Source organism: Fusarium oxysporum, chromosome XII (genome assembly GCF_013085055.1).
Source record: "Fusarium oxysporum Fo47 chromosome XII, complete sequence".
Taxonomy (NCBI): Eukaryota; Fungi; Ascomycota; class Sordariomycetes; order Hypocreales; family Nectriaceae; genus Fusarium; species Fusarium oxysporum.
The window spans coordinates 419,303-431,949 of NC_072851.1; the positions used below are offsets into that span (position 1 = coordinate 419,303).

The 12,647-nt window shown below is 48.6% G+C and overlaps 4 protein-coding genes across 4 annotated transcripts; 3 read left to right on the top strand and 1 right to left on the bottom strand.

Annotated features, from left to right (window-relative positions):
• Positions 1–15: 15 nt before the first annotated feature.
• FOBCDRAFT_265778 (uncharacterized protein) lies at positions 16–841 on the bottom strand (the record flags this gene model as incomplete). Its single annotated transcript, XM_054707771.2, has 1 exon — positions 16–841. One exon carries the CDS (start codon positions 839–841, stop codon positions 98–100), a length of 744 nt encoding a protein of 247 aa, XP_054563746.1. The 3' UTR covers positions 16–97.
• Positions 842–4,122: 3,281 nt separating this feature from the next.
• On the top strand, positions 4,123–5,541 carry FOBCDRAFT_254375 (chaperonin 10-like protein; the record flags this gene model as incomplete). The annotated part of the gene is made up of 5 exons (XM_031193301.3): positions 4,123–4,393; positions 4,441–4,540; positions 4,602–4,785; positions 4,836–5,286; positions 5,426–5,541. 5 exons carry the CDS (start codon positions 4,123–4,125, stop codon positions 5,539–5,541), a joined length of 1,122 nt encoding a protein of 373 aa, XP_031029922.3.
• Positions 5,542–5,820: 279 nt separating this feature from the next.
• Positions 5,821–7,515, top strand: FOBCDRAFT_234082 (TLC domain-containing protein). The gene is made up of 3 exons (XM_031193302.3): positions 5,821–5,982; positions 6,041–6,348; positions 6,399–7,515. Exons 1-3 carry the CDS (start codon positions 5,907–5,909, stop codon positions 7,278–7,280), a joined length of 1,266 nt encoding a protein of 421 aa, XP_031029923.2. The 5' UTR covers positions 5,821–5,906; the 3' UTR covers positions 7,281–7,515.
• A 2,338-nt stretch (positions 7,516–9,853) lies between these two features.
• On the top strand, positions 9,854–12,558 carry FOBCDRAFT_171409 (peroxidase/catalase). The gene is made up of 5 exons (XM_031193304.3): positions 9,854–10,209; positions 10,262–10,416; positions 10,469–10,541; positions 10,591–11,158; positions 11,210–12,558. The coding sequence occupies exons 1-5, from the start codon at positions 9,924–9,926 to the stop codon at positions 12,459–12,461; spliced, it is 2,334 nt and encodes a 777-aa protein (XP_031029925.2). The 5' UTR covers positions 9,854–9,923; the 3' UTR covers positions 12,462–12,558.
• Positions 12,559–12,647: the final 89 nt, after the last annotated feature.

Here is a 12,647-nt window from a genome sequence, read left to right on the forward strand (position 1 = left end):
CCTTGTAAAATGATAGGCGCAGCCAGATCGACTACCTACAGACTTTACCCACAGCGTATAAACAACTTCTTTACTATCTCCATTTAAGGGAGCTGGCTTACCAAGGAAGCTCCTGCCCCTTGTAACTAACAAACTTGCCAGATACAGTCTCTCGCGTAGCACTTTCAATGATTCCAAGACTTCCCTGCACAGCTTCCTCGACACTCTCGAGCATAGCAAGAGGAAATTCCCACTCTGTAGCAGCATACTTACCCATCTCCGTGTTAACAAACCCAGGGTGGAGTGCAAAAGCAACCAGCCCTTGGTTTTGAAGATGGAGGGCACGAGTAAGCCAGTTCAGTGCTGCCTTGCTGGGCCCATATGCACCAGCGACAACTTCATGGTAGGTGATACAGCCAACAGATGACGAAACATTGACCACCTTGGGAGCGGATGACTTTTGCAACAAGGGCCAAATTCCCTGGACAAGAGTCAGGGGCCCGATTGTATTAATCTCTAACGCAGAGCGAAGGTCATCGGCCGGGATGTCTAGTACAGGATAAGATTTGAAGCTGGCGGCAGCATTGTTGATAAGAACATCGACGTGATCAATGTCGAACGCGTTGCGGATCTGGTCAAGGGAGGGCGCGGTGGTGAAGTCCAACTGGACAATATGCAAGACCTCACCGTCACCCCTAACGAGATCGGCGGTAGCGTCTTCAAGGGCTGAGCGAGCCTCATCGTTACGAACAGTAGCGATGACGGTGACGGAGGGACGAGCAAGGAGGGCTTTGACGAAACCAAGGCCAATGCCTCTGTTGCCGCCCGTCACGACCCAAACAGTATTTGTGCTAGAAGCCATAATGATCAAGAGGTGAAATTCAAGTGACCTAAAATTGGCGATAGAAAGAAAACGAAGGAAAAGGGAAAGACTTTGTCTTCCGGCATGAAATGCGTCTTATAAGTGACGAGGCATGACTGACCAGCTTCAGCTTCAGCCAATCAACTGTAGCGCGGAATGGAAGATTTATCATCCGGCTTACATGGTACAACTTGGCAATGCGCACAACCAACAACAAAAGAGGGGCTAGTGACTGAATGGAGTAGGGCGGCGGGGGAAGGCACAGAAAGGAGGTGAATATCTAAATAAATTGGAAGAGTATCGTCAAATATGGTTCTACAGGAAGTATATAATCTCAATTTCACTGAGGGCTTGCTGGTTATGGTGTTGACTTCTTCACTGAGCCGTTTAAGTAAAAACAATTTATTAAAAGTTTTCAGCAATCGCCACATCCTGTCGGGCGAAACTTGGTCGCTTTCTACCCTTCGGTCGTATTAACTGGACTCACCTTTGGTCAGATCCCGGAGTGACAGCGTTGGTCGAGTTATGGAGTTGGCAGTGATGCTTCAGTCCGAGATCTGTTCGCCAATACATCATCACTGACCGGTGTAATAGACAATACACATCATGAACTCAGCCTTGACAATCTATCTTGAGACAGTCTACAGATATCGTATTGTTGTCACTCAGGGACATTAGACAAGCTATCGATGCATCATGGGGCAACCATGATTGGTGAGTCAGGGTACCGAGAAGTGCCTCCACGAGGGAAGAAAGAATTCCTGGCAGACTCAAATAAGCTTCAATACATCAGTGACAACAGTAAAGACTGCTTTGAGTGAGAGGTCCTAGTCCGTATTCACATGAGGTCGACCATGGTCAGGCCGGGGCGTCTTGTTCCTTCTGTCGCTTTGTAACTGACGACCTCGTTCAAAAAACGGTCGTACTGTCGCAGAATGCCTTCACAGGAGATTCAATTCAGCAAGTATTATTCTGTAGTATTTCTTGTCTATACCGCAAAGAAAATTGGTTGCCGAAGCATTGAGTGACATGCGACACAACCAATGGCGTTAGTTGCCCCCAATCAAACTTTTGGAAGCAGTCACATACTCACTACAATTGCAGTATAGACTCACATAAGTCTCATTCATATATCTCCAATAGGTCGATTAATGGTAGAGTTTGTGTCCAGAAAGCTTGATGGCGCCCTGGGCCCGAACCACGCAAAATGCAAGTCGAACAAAAACTTCAAAAGTTTGAGTCCCTTTCAAGCAAGCAACTGAACAATTCGGAACACGAGAAATTTGCGGCGTTTGCGACACTTGAATCCCGGTCCATCGCATTAATCGTCCTGTCGATGCTCAGCAGTTTACCAGCTCGACCATCCAGGACAGAGTGACAGCAGGAACAGGAGGTACTTGTCACATACTTTCGCGCCGGCCCCACTAACACGCGCCCACCGAACTTTAGTGCAAAATTATTAAGGTCGATTGGACACGATTTTGCAGCAGCGCGACAAACTTTGCGACGTGGCGTGCTCAAAAAAGAGTTTTTGGTGGTGATTGTATGTATAAAAAGGGAGACAAGCACTTGCCTGTCCGTTGTAGTCTCAGAAGTTCTGTTCACATTAAGAACGGCCTCAACTTTCGTTATGGTCATCTCAGGGATCCAACGATGTCTATTCAGTTCTCATCACTGACTGCTGTTGGTAAGTGGTTGAGCGTTTGCAAATTAAGTGCCCTTCTCCTTTCACGTTTTTGGGCAGGTGGGGGAATGTTGTTGTCGTTCCTTCCCTTCTTGTTGTCGTTCTGCGCGTTGTTGCGGAGTTGACGTTCCGGGCTTCACGTGCGATCTCATCTTGGTGAGACCACAAGCCACTGCACAGCCATCTCCCTCTCGGAGAGCACCACAGAGTCCATGAGCATCGCGTTCGACTTGGGATGGCAATTCGTGAGCCGTTCCAACTTATTGTCCCAGATTTGGGACTCTGAAATGTTCGAGTTTTCATCATAAATGGAGCTGCACATGAGGAAGAACGTTGCTAACAGAAATCAGGGAATGATGCAGCGGGACAACGGACTTGTATGAAGCAAAGGTCCGAACTTTGGGGGGACGTATCTTGTGATCCAAAGATACAGTCAACAAAATAAAGTGCTCTGAATGTCAAGTGAACAATGATGATACTGTTATACCGACGCGACTCTCGATGACTTTTGTCTTGAGAATGCGAAAGGTTCAGTCTGAGTTTGCAGATTTATTGTTCCGCGTCGCAAAGTTTGCTACGTGGCACGATGAGAAGAACAGAGCTGTCGAAATATTTGTAGATCTAAAAAGCTTAGTATTTTTATGGCCAGAGGTCAAACCTTATCGCAGCCCGCCTCGCAAGTATAAAAAGGGTATCACTGCCCATCACAGACTTGGAATATTTCTTATCATATAAGAACGGCCCTCACTAAGCTGTTTCCAACAGCATGCTCCGAATGTACTTATTTATTCTAAGGTCTGATCCGCCTAACTCGTTGGTTTTCTTTCGAGGTCTTATGTCCAGCTGGGACTGTTGCGGACTGGGTGAATGACCCTTTAGGGCTTTTATACGGGTTCATGCCAAACAACACATGAACTTTTTGATCCTTCGGTCCATGAGCGGTGATGTTGCTGTCGTACCCGTATCATCCTGAATTTATGAAATCAGGGTGGTGCGAACGGTTCAGTCTGAGCTCGAATTTACTTTTTTTGGGGAACTGGGGGCACAGACGAACCGTCGTGTTCGTCATGCGGGTTCTCAACACCCTAAATCTGTTCTTTTCAGTACATGAACTATGATGATACTATCTTGCACTTGAGTTCCTCAACGCAAGACAGGAAGAGCCTGAGTCTGAGTTCAGTACATGATGCTACGAAGTATGGTTGAGAGACACGCCGTTTTACAACAATCACATATTATTGTGAGGGATAGAGGACCGAGTGGCGCTTCATCCATCCTGGAAAGTTGGAGCTGAACATGTCTTTTCCGCGATGATACCACGAATCTTTTACTCAATCTTTCATGGCGTGATTATATACAAGCCCTTTCACAAACCTGCTTTTTTGCCATTATTTCGCAGACTTTCGAATCTCGTAGGTAATATAAGTAGATCTCTAGCAATATGTAGTTGAGTTGTCTAGCGCGTCTCCGTCACTAGTCTAGCTGGCGTTGTATGACGTAGGTCCCTTGAGGACCAATCCAGCTCTGGACTCCAAAATGGAACAGAAGTCAACGTTTGACAAACAACCACCGGCATCGTAACGGAAAACGCATAATCATGAAGGCTATTCAGATCCAGGAGTTCGGCGCACCTTACACCGTCTCTGAAGTCGGTAAGCCCAAGCCTAAGCCTCATCAACTGCTCGTCCAAATCAAGGCGGGCGGATTTTGTCATACTGACTGCATGGCCCTTGAAAATGCGTTCGGCTCTAAACTGCCTTTCATTGGATCTCATGAGCCAGCTGGCGTTGTAGTTGAAGTCGGTTTTGATGTCCATGGGTTCGCGGAGGGTGATCGCGTAGGCTGCCTCAACTTTGACAGCTGTTGCGGTAAGGCATTCTCTCACGCGGAGATTTATGTGCTCATGCGATGATAGGGAAGTGTCCCGACTGTAAGACTGGTAGCCCGATATACTGCGATAGCCCACTGATGAAAGGTATCACGGCGGATGGGGCTTGGGCAGAGTACATGGCAGCGTGAGTACTTCCTTTCGCATTATGCCGGCATGTCATACTTCACAGCGCTTATCGTTCTCAGCGACGCTCGATTTACTGTCAAACTTCCAGACTCGCTCGACTTCCCTACGGCAGCTTGTATGATGTGCGCTGGCATCACAGTATACGGAGGTATCAAGAGAGCGCAGGTCCCAGCCGGTGGCTCGATTGGTATCGTCGGCATTGGTGGGCTTGGTCATATTGGGACCCAAGTTGCCAAAGCGATGGTATGTCGGATCCCTCAACGGTACTTCAGCACCACTTTGAACACGCGTAGGGGTATAAAGTCGCCGCTATCGATGTCAAGCAAGATGCCCTAGACCTTGTCGCATCTTACAATCTGAAGCCCGATGTTTGCATTCTCTCCACCGATCCAGCTGAAACTTCCATGGAGAAGATCACCAACAATATAAAAGGCGACTACCCTGGTCTTGATGCCACAATAATCGCAACCGATGCTCCCGCTGCGTTTGATCTCGCAGCAAAGTTGACGCGCAAGCACGGAACTATGGTTCTTCTGGGTCAGCCTGAGAAGGGCATTACCATGTCTTATCAGAACGTCATCTTTCGTGATATCAATCTGATAGGCTCTCTTGTCGCCGATACCGATGAAACCGAAGAACTGTTGAACTTGGTAGTGAAGCATAACATTCAAGTTAAGATCAAGGAATGGAAGCCTGAAGATGCTGAGAAGATGAGACAAGAATATCTAGCTGGTAGGAACAGCGGTAAGAACGTCATAGTATTCTAGCCCAATGTTAAAAGATTTATTGGTCATGTTGGAAGCTTTTTGGGTAGAAGTTTTTATTGTGAAAAAGGATATCGTGTCCTCGTCATATGTGTTAGCAGCCTAAAGTCTAACTTTAGAGCCAGCAATCAGCGGCGTAGTTGCAATCTCAACAATTCTAAATCCTCTTCAATCCGATCACGAGCTGCCATTCAACCAACCCATCAGTCGATCAACGTCAAAGCGCAAACGTTGAGCAAACTAAGTTTCAACAGATCTCCCATCATGCCAGATAAGCTCATGATCCAAGATGCGACCCTTAAAAACCTACCCATTAGCTCCGAACACGAACACGTCGATCATCTCATACGCGCATCCCAATTAAACATCCAATCTTTTTCGCATTTACTCGGCTCTTTTTTCGCAAATCATGTCGGAACCCCGCGGGCGGCGTGATGGTCCCATACGTGAGTCGATGATCACCTTATTTCACGGCCACAAAACCTTAAGACAAAGTTATCGTTTAAATGACCAGCTTTTCCATTTTATTTCCGAGACCATATAAATCTCAACCCTCCCAAGATTCCCCTCTTTCTTCCGTATCAATTAGGAAAAGTCGATATGGCAGCAAAACTACGCTCAAAGCGATATCAAGAACAAACATCCCTAAAGCAATGGCTTATCGATAACCAAATCGGTAAGTATACGAAAAACTATCCCACTCGGCGCCGTTTCCACAATACTGACTTTCTTAGGCATATGCCTCGGTATTCTAGCCCCTCTGCTCATCGCGCAATGCAACAGTATTACACGTCCCCTCACCGCTAAGCTCACGTCGCTCTCGTACCGAGACGAATTCACGGGGGAGTATGGCGTCGGGTTCGATGATAATTACCTGGTGGCCGTTCTGATCGTGGTGTTGACGGGTCTGCGGGATGCTACTATGCGGTTCGTTCTGGACCCGTTGGCGGCCGCCTGGGGACTGGGGAGGGCTAGATCCATGCGGTTCAAGGAACAGGCTTGGATGGTGGTTTACTATTCCACTTGCTGGTCTGTTGGCATGGTATGATTGAGGCCTCTACCAATTAAAAGGGTTTTAACTAATGTCGGCAGTACATCTATGCGTCTTCGTCGTATTGGTTGGATCTTCAGGCTATGTGGACGAATTGGCCTAATCGCGAAATATCCGGGCTGATGAAAATTTACATGTTGGCGCAATTGGCTTTCTGGCTTCAGCAGATGATTGTCATCAACATTGAAAAGCGTCGCAAGGATCACTGGCAGATGCTCTCTCACCACGTTGTCACGATTGCTCTGGTGTACTGCTCTTACAGATATGGCCTCACTCGCGTTGGCAACGTTGTTCTGATCCTCATGGACTTTAATGATCTAGTTTTCTCGATCGCGAAGTGCCTGAAGTACATCAAGCTACAGTCTTTGTGCGACTTTACGTTTGGCGCGTTCGTTGTAAGCTGGGTGCTGTGCCGCCATACTGCGTTCCCGATGGTATGCTGGTCTGTTTACGCGCATAGTCTGGTCATCGCCGGGCCGAAGTGCTTCATTGGCTCAGGAAAGAACATCATTGGTCCTCAAGAGGTTCCGGCAAATGGCTATTTCTATATGCTTGAACCATTGATCTACACCAATGGGAGGGTATGCTACGACTACACTATCAAGACACTATTCTTGAGCGGACTTCTGTTCCTCGAGGTACTTATGCTTGTATGGTTTGTTATGATTGTCAAGTTGGTCATCCGAGTGCTTCGTGGTGGAAATGCAGAGGATACACGCAGCGACAACGAGGAAGAGCAATACGAGGATGATATGCCGATCAAAGTCGAGGTCGATGCCGAGAAACTCCAATTTCCGAAGCAATATGCCTCCGGTGGGAGAGGGACATCTTCGGTGTTTCAATCAACGAGAGGAATGGCTATTTCAAAGGATAGAAAAGGCTATTTGGATAGAATTGGGTGCGAACAGAGGATATCACGATAAGCGACATCTTAATTGGGATAGACCAGGTACTGAGAGAAGGATATACCCTGGAGCTTGATGCGGGACATACCGTGGCGACTAATGTTTAATACTAATGATGGAAACTCTAATGAACGACGTACGACGAGTATGGCTATATTGCAGTGATATTATGATGCTGCCGATGATGCCGAAGAGCAGGACAACTGTCGGACCGAAGATATGGTTGAATTATCAATTACCGCATCATCATGCCGAAATGCTATTATCGCTATCCCGCGACTATCCCCCAATTGAGGGTATTCGGAGCATGTCACTTCCCCGCAAAGCAACTAAACTCTACGGTTTAGGGTAAGGCCCATCTCGTCATACGAGTGCAACGCGTCCTGACTCCATGTCAAGCTGCATACTTGCCGCTATCCGTACTTAAACCAAAACCATCGTGAGACGAGCGAATAGCAGCAAAGACTATTGACGAAAACCATAAACTTTGAAGACATTCAGAACGCTTCCAATAACCGGAAAAGGTTTAGCGCTCAGCAATTCCAAGGTCAACAGTGGCGAAGCGAGCGCTATAACCCCTGCCTCCCCTGCCCTCGCGTGATGATGTTTCTCCCCCCGCACAATTGACCTCTGCCCTGTTTAGCTTACCTCGACTGCCTAATTTACTCCGCATGATTCCAAATCAATTTTCTGGACCTGCACCATCACGGTATGTCCATTCACGGCACTGCTCAAAAAGACATCCATGGAAAGCTTGCTGCTGCAACAAAGATCCTATGAAGTGGCACTCAATAGTAATGCAGGTACCCAAATGCGCGCAGAGCTAATAATAGAGTTTCTGCTAAGGTCGGTTAAGAAATCGCACGAATTGATTCACCGTTTTGTGGCTGGGATCGTGATTATGTGTTTATGCAGGGTCGCGGCTCTGTTGAGAAAGCTGCATCGCTGCGGCTGCGCCATGTCGATGCAGAAAGGAAGAGGAACTTGCATCTTTGCAGCTTCTTCTTTGAGAGGGGAAAACCGTTGAATCCTACTGATAAATCGTTGATAAAGGCCTGGGATCAGGGATAGGACGGCCGGGCGAAATTGCCACTGCGTAGCAAGGGCCAATGGGCTCGCAGAGCGGGATGTGACATTCTAGATAGAGTTGCCGCTGCATGAAACCCCAAAGAATTCGTTTTTCTGAACGTGATATTGGATGGTTTACAGGATCGATCACAAGGGAATTACCACGCTGGATCAGACCATTTGACCTGCGGGATTTGTGAAGCCAAGATGTCGGCTGCAGAAGGGCATTGCTATTATTAGCAAAAAATGTCTTGGTAAAAGGTGAGGATGCATATTTTAATTGCTTTGTTGGTGATGACTTGTTGAGAATTGTATGGCCCAATGGTTCGGGTACATGGATCGACCGGACCCAGAATGCGACCGCAGTTTGTGACTGCGTATGCTTATTTTTCTGGTCTGTTGTTATGATAAATGAGCCAAGCAACAAGCTGTGCGAATCAAAGGACGAATGATCACTGCTGACGACCAAGCGACTGGCAGGGATGAGATGAGCTTATTGTCAGCAAGCTCGAGCCCTGCGGTCAGATAATTTGCAAATTAGATACACAAAAGTCATCTGCATTCGCAAAATACGGGGTTGTACAGCAGACGAGGCCAGCTCAATTTGTCTCGGCTTACTACGTACTGCACTGTAATCGGGAACTTGGGAAGAGCCCGAGGTGACACTGCACCCAAAGATGTTTGCCTCTGCTCCTCTCAAGGACCTTTACTCCGGCCCGCGCTCACGGCATTGATCGTTTACCTAGCTAATCTGTTTCACAATATTCCGATTGGTCGCGGTACGGCAGGGTGAGCAAGAGTGGGTAGTCGGATCATATGTGGGATAATCACCTCTTGGCAGGGCGATTAGAGAATTATTCTGCCCAATCTATCTCCAACAGAGACAGCTTAATCAGCTTCCACTGAAAATTATAAAGAAAACAACGTGCATAAGTTCAATTCCTCAAGGGTAAATGATAAACTCTAAACCATGTGTTTCACTGCTCTCTTCTCCAAAAGTTTATATTAAGCTACCACCTTCTCAGTATGGACCAAGTCTCACGTAAACCAATAGAAATCCTGTGATTTACCATCCCTGTCGGCAGTTGGTGCGTGTGATTCAATTGGCATTGCCGCTTATCAGGGATCTTTTTGCCTTAGCACCCAAGATTTCTCCGTCTCCACAAGAACAAATCCACGGACGAGACATCTGATTCCAGTATCGTCACCGCCTATCACTATCTGAGAAACATCCAAGAGGGGTCAGTGACGTTGGTGTGGATTACACTGCTTAGAAGAGGCAAGAAAAGGCTGGGTTTATCCTTGTGATACCGCAGCACTGCTAAACCCTGGCCTGGCCTTGATCCATGCGCGAATGGCTAGACTAAGATGCACTGCAACTGAGCCTCGATTGCTAATCCGAGCGTCTGACCTGTTGCATAAGGCCCTATACCACTGACACTGCCGACTTGGCGCTGTAGCAGCCCCTGTAGATCGTCACTGTAACCTTCTTTTTCTCTCCTCTTGACTACGGGTACAAAACCAAACATATATCCGCCCATTTTCTAGTCTGTTCGTCTGTCTGTTCACACCTCACAGCACATACTCTTAGCCATGCACGTACAATCACTTCTGCTGGCTTCTGGCCTCGTGCCTCTGGCCGCTAGCCAGGGCTGCCCCTTTGCCAAGCGCGCCACAGACACTAATCTTGTTCCCCCGAGAGAAATCCCCGAGGACTTTGGCATCTGCCGCGTCGCTAGCAACCAGGCTGGTGGCGGTACCCGATCCAGGGACTTTTGGCCTTGTGCTTTGAGGTTGGATGTCTTGAGGCAGTTTTCGCCTCAGTATAACCCATTGGGTGCTGATTTCGACTACACTGAGGCTTTCAAGTCTCTGGACTGTAAGTTTCACTCATCCTGGGATTGGAGGATTTTTGCTGACTGTTTTGGTAGTTGCTGCTTTGAAGAAGGATCTCAATGCGCTTCTCACTGATTCTCAGGATTGGTGGCCTGCTGACCATGGTAACTATGGCGGTCTCTTCATCCGCATGTCATGGCACAGCGCTGGTACCTACCGCGCAATGGACGGCCGAGGTGGCTCCGGAATGGTGAGTCATGAACTCAATGTCATATTCTCAAGTGTTTTGCTGATATCCACAGGGTCAACAACGATTTGCTCCTCTCGACAGCTGGCCCGACAACCAGAACCTGGACAAGGCTCGCCGTCTGCTCTGTACGTTACACAGCCGTCACACAAACCCCCAAAGTCTAACAAATCACAGGGCCTATCAAGCAAAAGTATGGCAGCAAGATCTCATGGGCTGACTTGATGGTCCTCGCCGGCAACGTCGCTCTCGAGCACAGCGGCTTCGAGACCCTTGGTTTCGCCGGTGGTCGCGCTGACACCTGGGAGGCCGATGAGTCCATCTACTGGGGTGCCGAGTCCACCTTTGTCCCCAAGGGTAACGACGTTCGCTACAACGGTAGCACAGACATTTACGAGCGTGCCGATAAGCTCGAGAAGCCTCTTGGTGCTACGCACTTTGGTCTCATTTATGTTAACCCCGAGGGTCCTGATGGAAGCTCTGATCCTAAGGCCTCTGCTCTTGATATCCGAACTGCTTTTGGCCGTATGGGTATGGACGATGAGGAGACTGCTGCTCTCATCATTGGTGGTCACACCCTGGGCAAGACTCATGGTGCTGTTCCTGCCAAGAACATTGGCCCTGAGCCCATGGCTGCTGACCTTGGAGAGATGGGTCTTGGCTGGCACAACAGCGTCAACGAGGGTAACGGTCCTGACCAGATGACCAGCGGTCTTGAGGTTATCTGGTCCACCACTCCCACCAAGTACGTTCCTCTCCCTACATTCTACTCTCACCTCTTACTAACAAGTCCCAGGTGGAGCAACCACTTCCTCAAGTCTCTTCTCGGCAACAACTGGACCCTCGTCGAGAGCCCCGCAGGTCACAAGCAATGGGAAGCTCTCAACGGCAAACTCGAGTACCCCGACCCCTTCGTCAAGGGCAAGTTCCGCCGCCCCACCATGCTCACCAGCGATCTCGCCCTCATCAACGACCCCACGTACCTCAAGATCTGCAAGCGCTGGCACGACAACCCCAAGGAGTTGAACGCTGCTTTCGCCCGCGCTTGGTACAAGCTCCTCCACCGTGATCTCGGTCCTGTCTCTCGCTACCTTGGCCCCGAGGTCGCTAAGGAGAAGTTTATCTGGCAGGATCCTCTCCCTGAGCGAAAGGGCGACATCATTGGCGAGGCTGATATTTCTAACCTCAAGTCTGCTATCCTCTCTGCTGATGGTCTTGATGTTTCTAAGCTTGTTTCTACTGCTTGGAACTCTGCTTCTACTTTCCGTGGAACTGACAAGCGTGGTGGTGCCAACGGTGCCCGTATTGCTCTTGAGCCTCAGGTCAACTGGGTCAGCAACAACCCCAAGCAGCTCAAGCAGGTCCTCTCTGCCCTGAAGAAGGTCCAGAAGGACTTCAATTCCAAGTCCGGCTCCAAGAAGGTTTCTCTCGCTGATCTGATTGTCCTCGGTGGTGTTGCTGCTATTGAGAAGGCTGCCCAGGCTGCTGGCTTCAAGGACGTCGAGGTTCCATTCACTCCTGGCCGTGTTGATGCTACTCAGAACCAGACTGATCTCGTTCAGTTCGGTTACCTTGAGCCTCTTGCTGATGGTTTCCGCAACTACGGACATGGAACTGCCCGTGCTCGCACTGAGGAGATCCTTGTCGACCGCGCTGCTCTTCTTACCCTTACTCCTCCTGAGATGACTGTCCTTGTCGGTGGTCTCCGTGCCTTGAACGCCAACTACGACGGTTCATCCAACGGTATTCTCACCGAGAAGAAGGGCCAACTCACCAACGACTTCTTCGTCAACCTTCTCTCCCCAGCCTACTCATGGGCCAAGAAGGACAGCCAGGGTGAGCTCTGGACTGGCACTGACCGTGCCACCAAGTCCGTCAAGTGGACTGCTACCCGCGCTGATCTTGTTTTCGGATCTCACGCTGAGCTGCGTGCTATTTCTGAGGTCTACGGTAGCGCTGATGCGAAGGAGAAGTTTGTGAAGGATTTCATTTCTGCGTGGACCAAGGTCATGAACCTGGACCGCTTTGATGTCAAGGCTGAGAAGTAGACCAAGTAGTAGAGTTTTCTCAGTCGCCTTTGACACTGTTTTCTCGATTTACATATTTCTTCATTATATAGTTCAATTTATAAAACTGTTCAAACTGCTTTAATGTGCAACATCTTGAACACCAGAATTCTTCACCCTCTAATATATGCGAATTGGCACGTGACAATGTCATCTCATCTCAGTCTC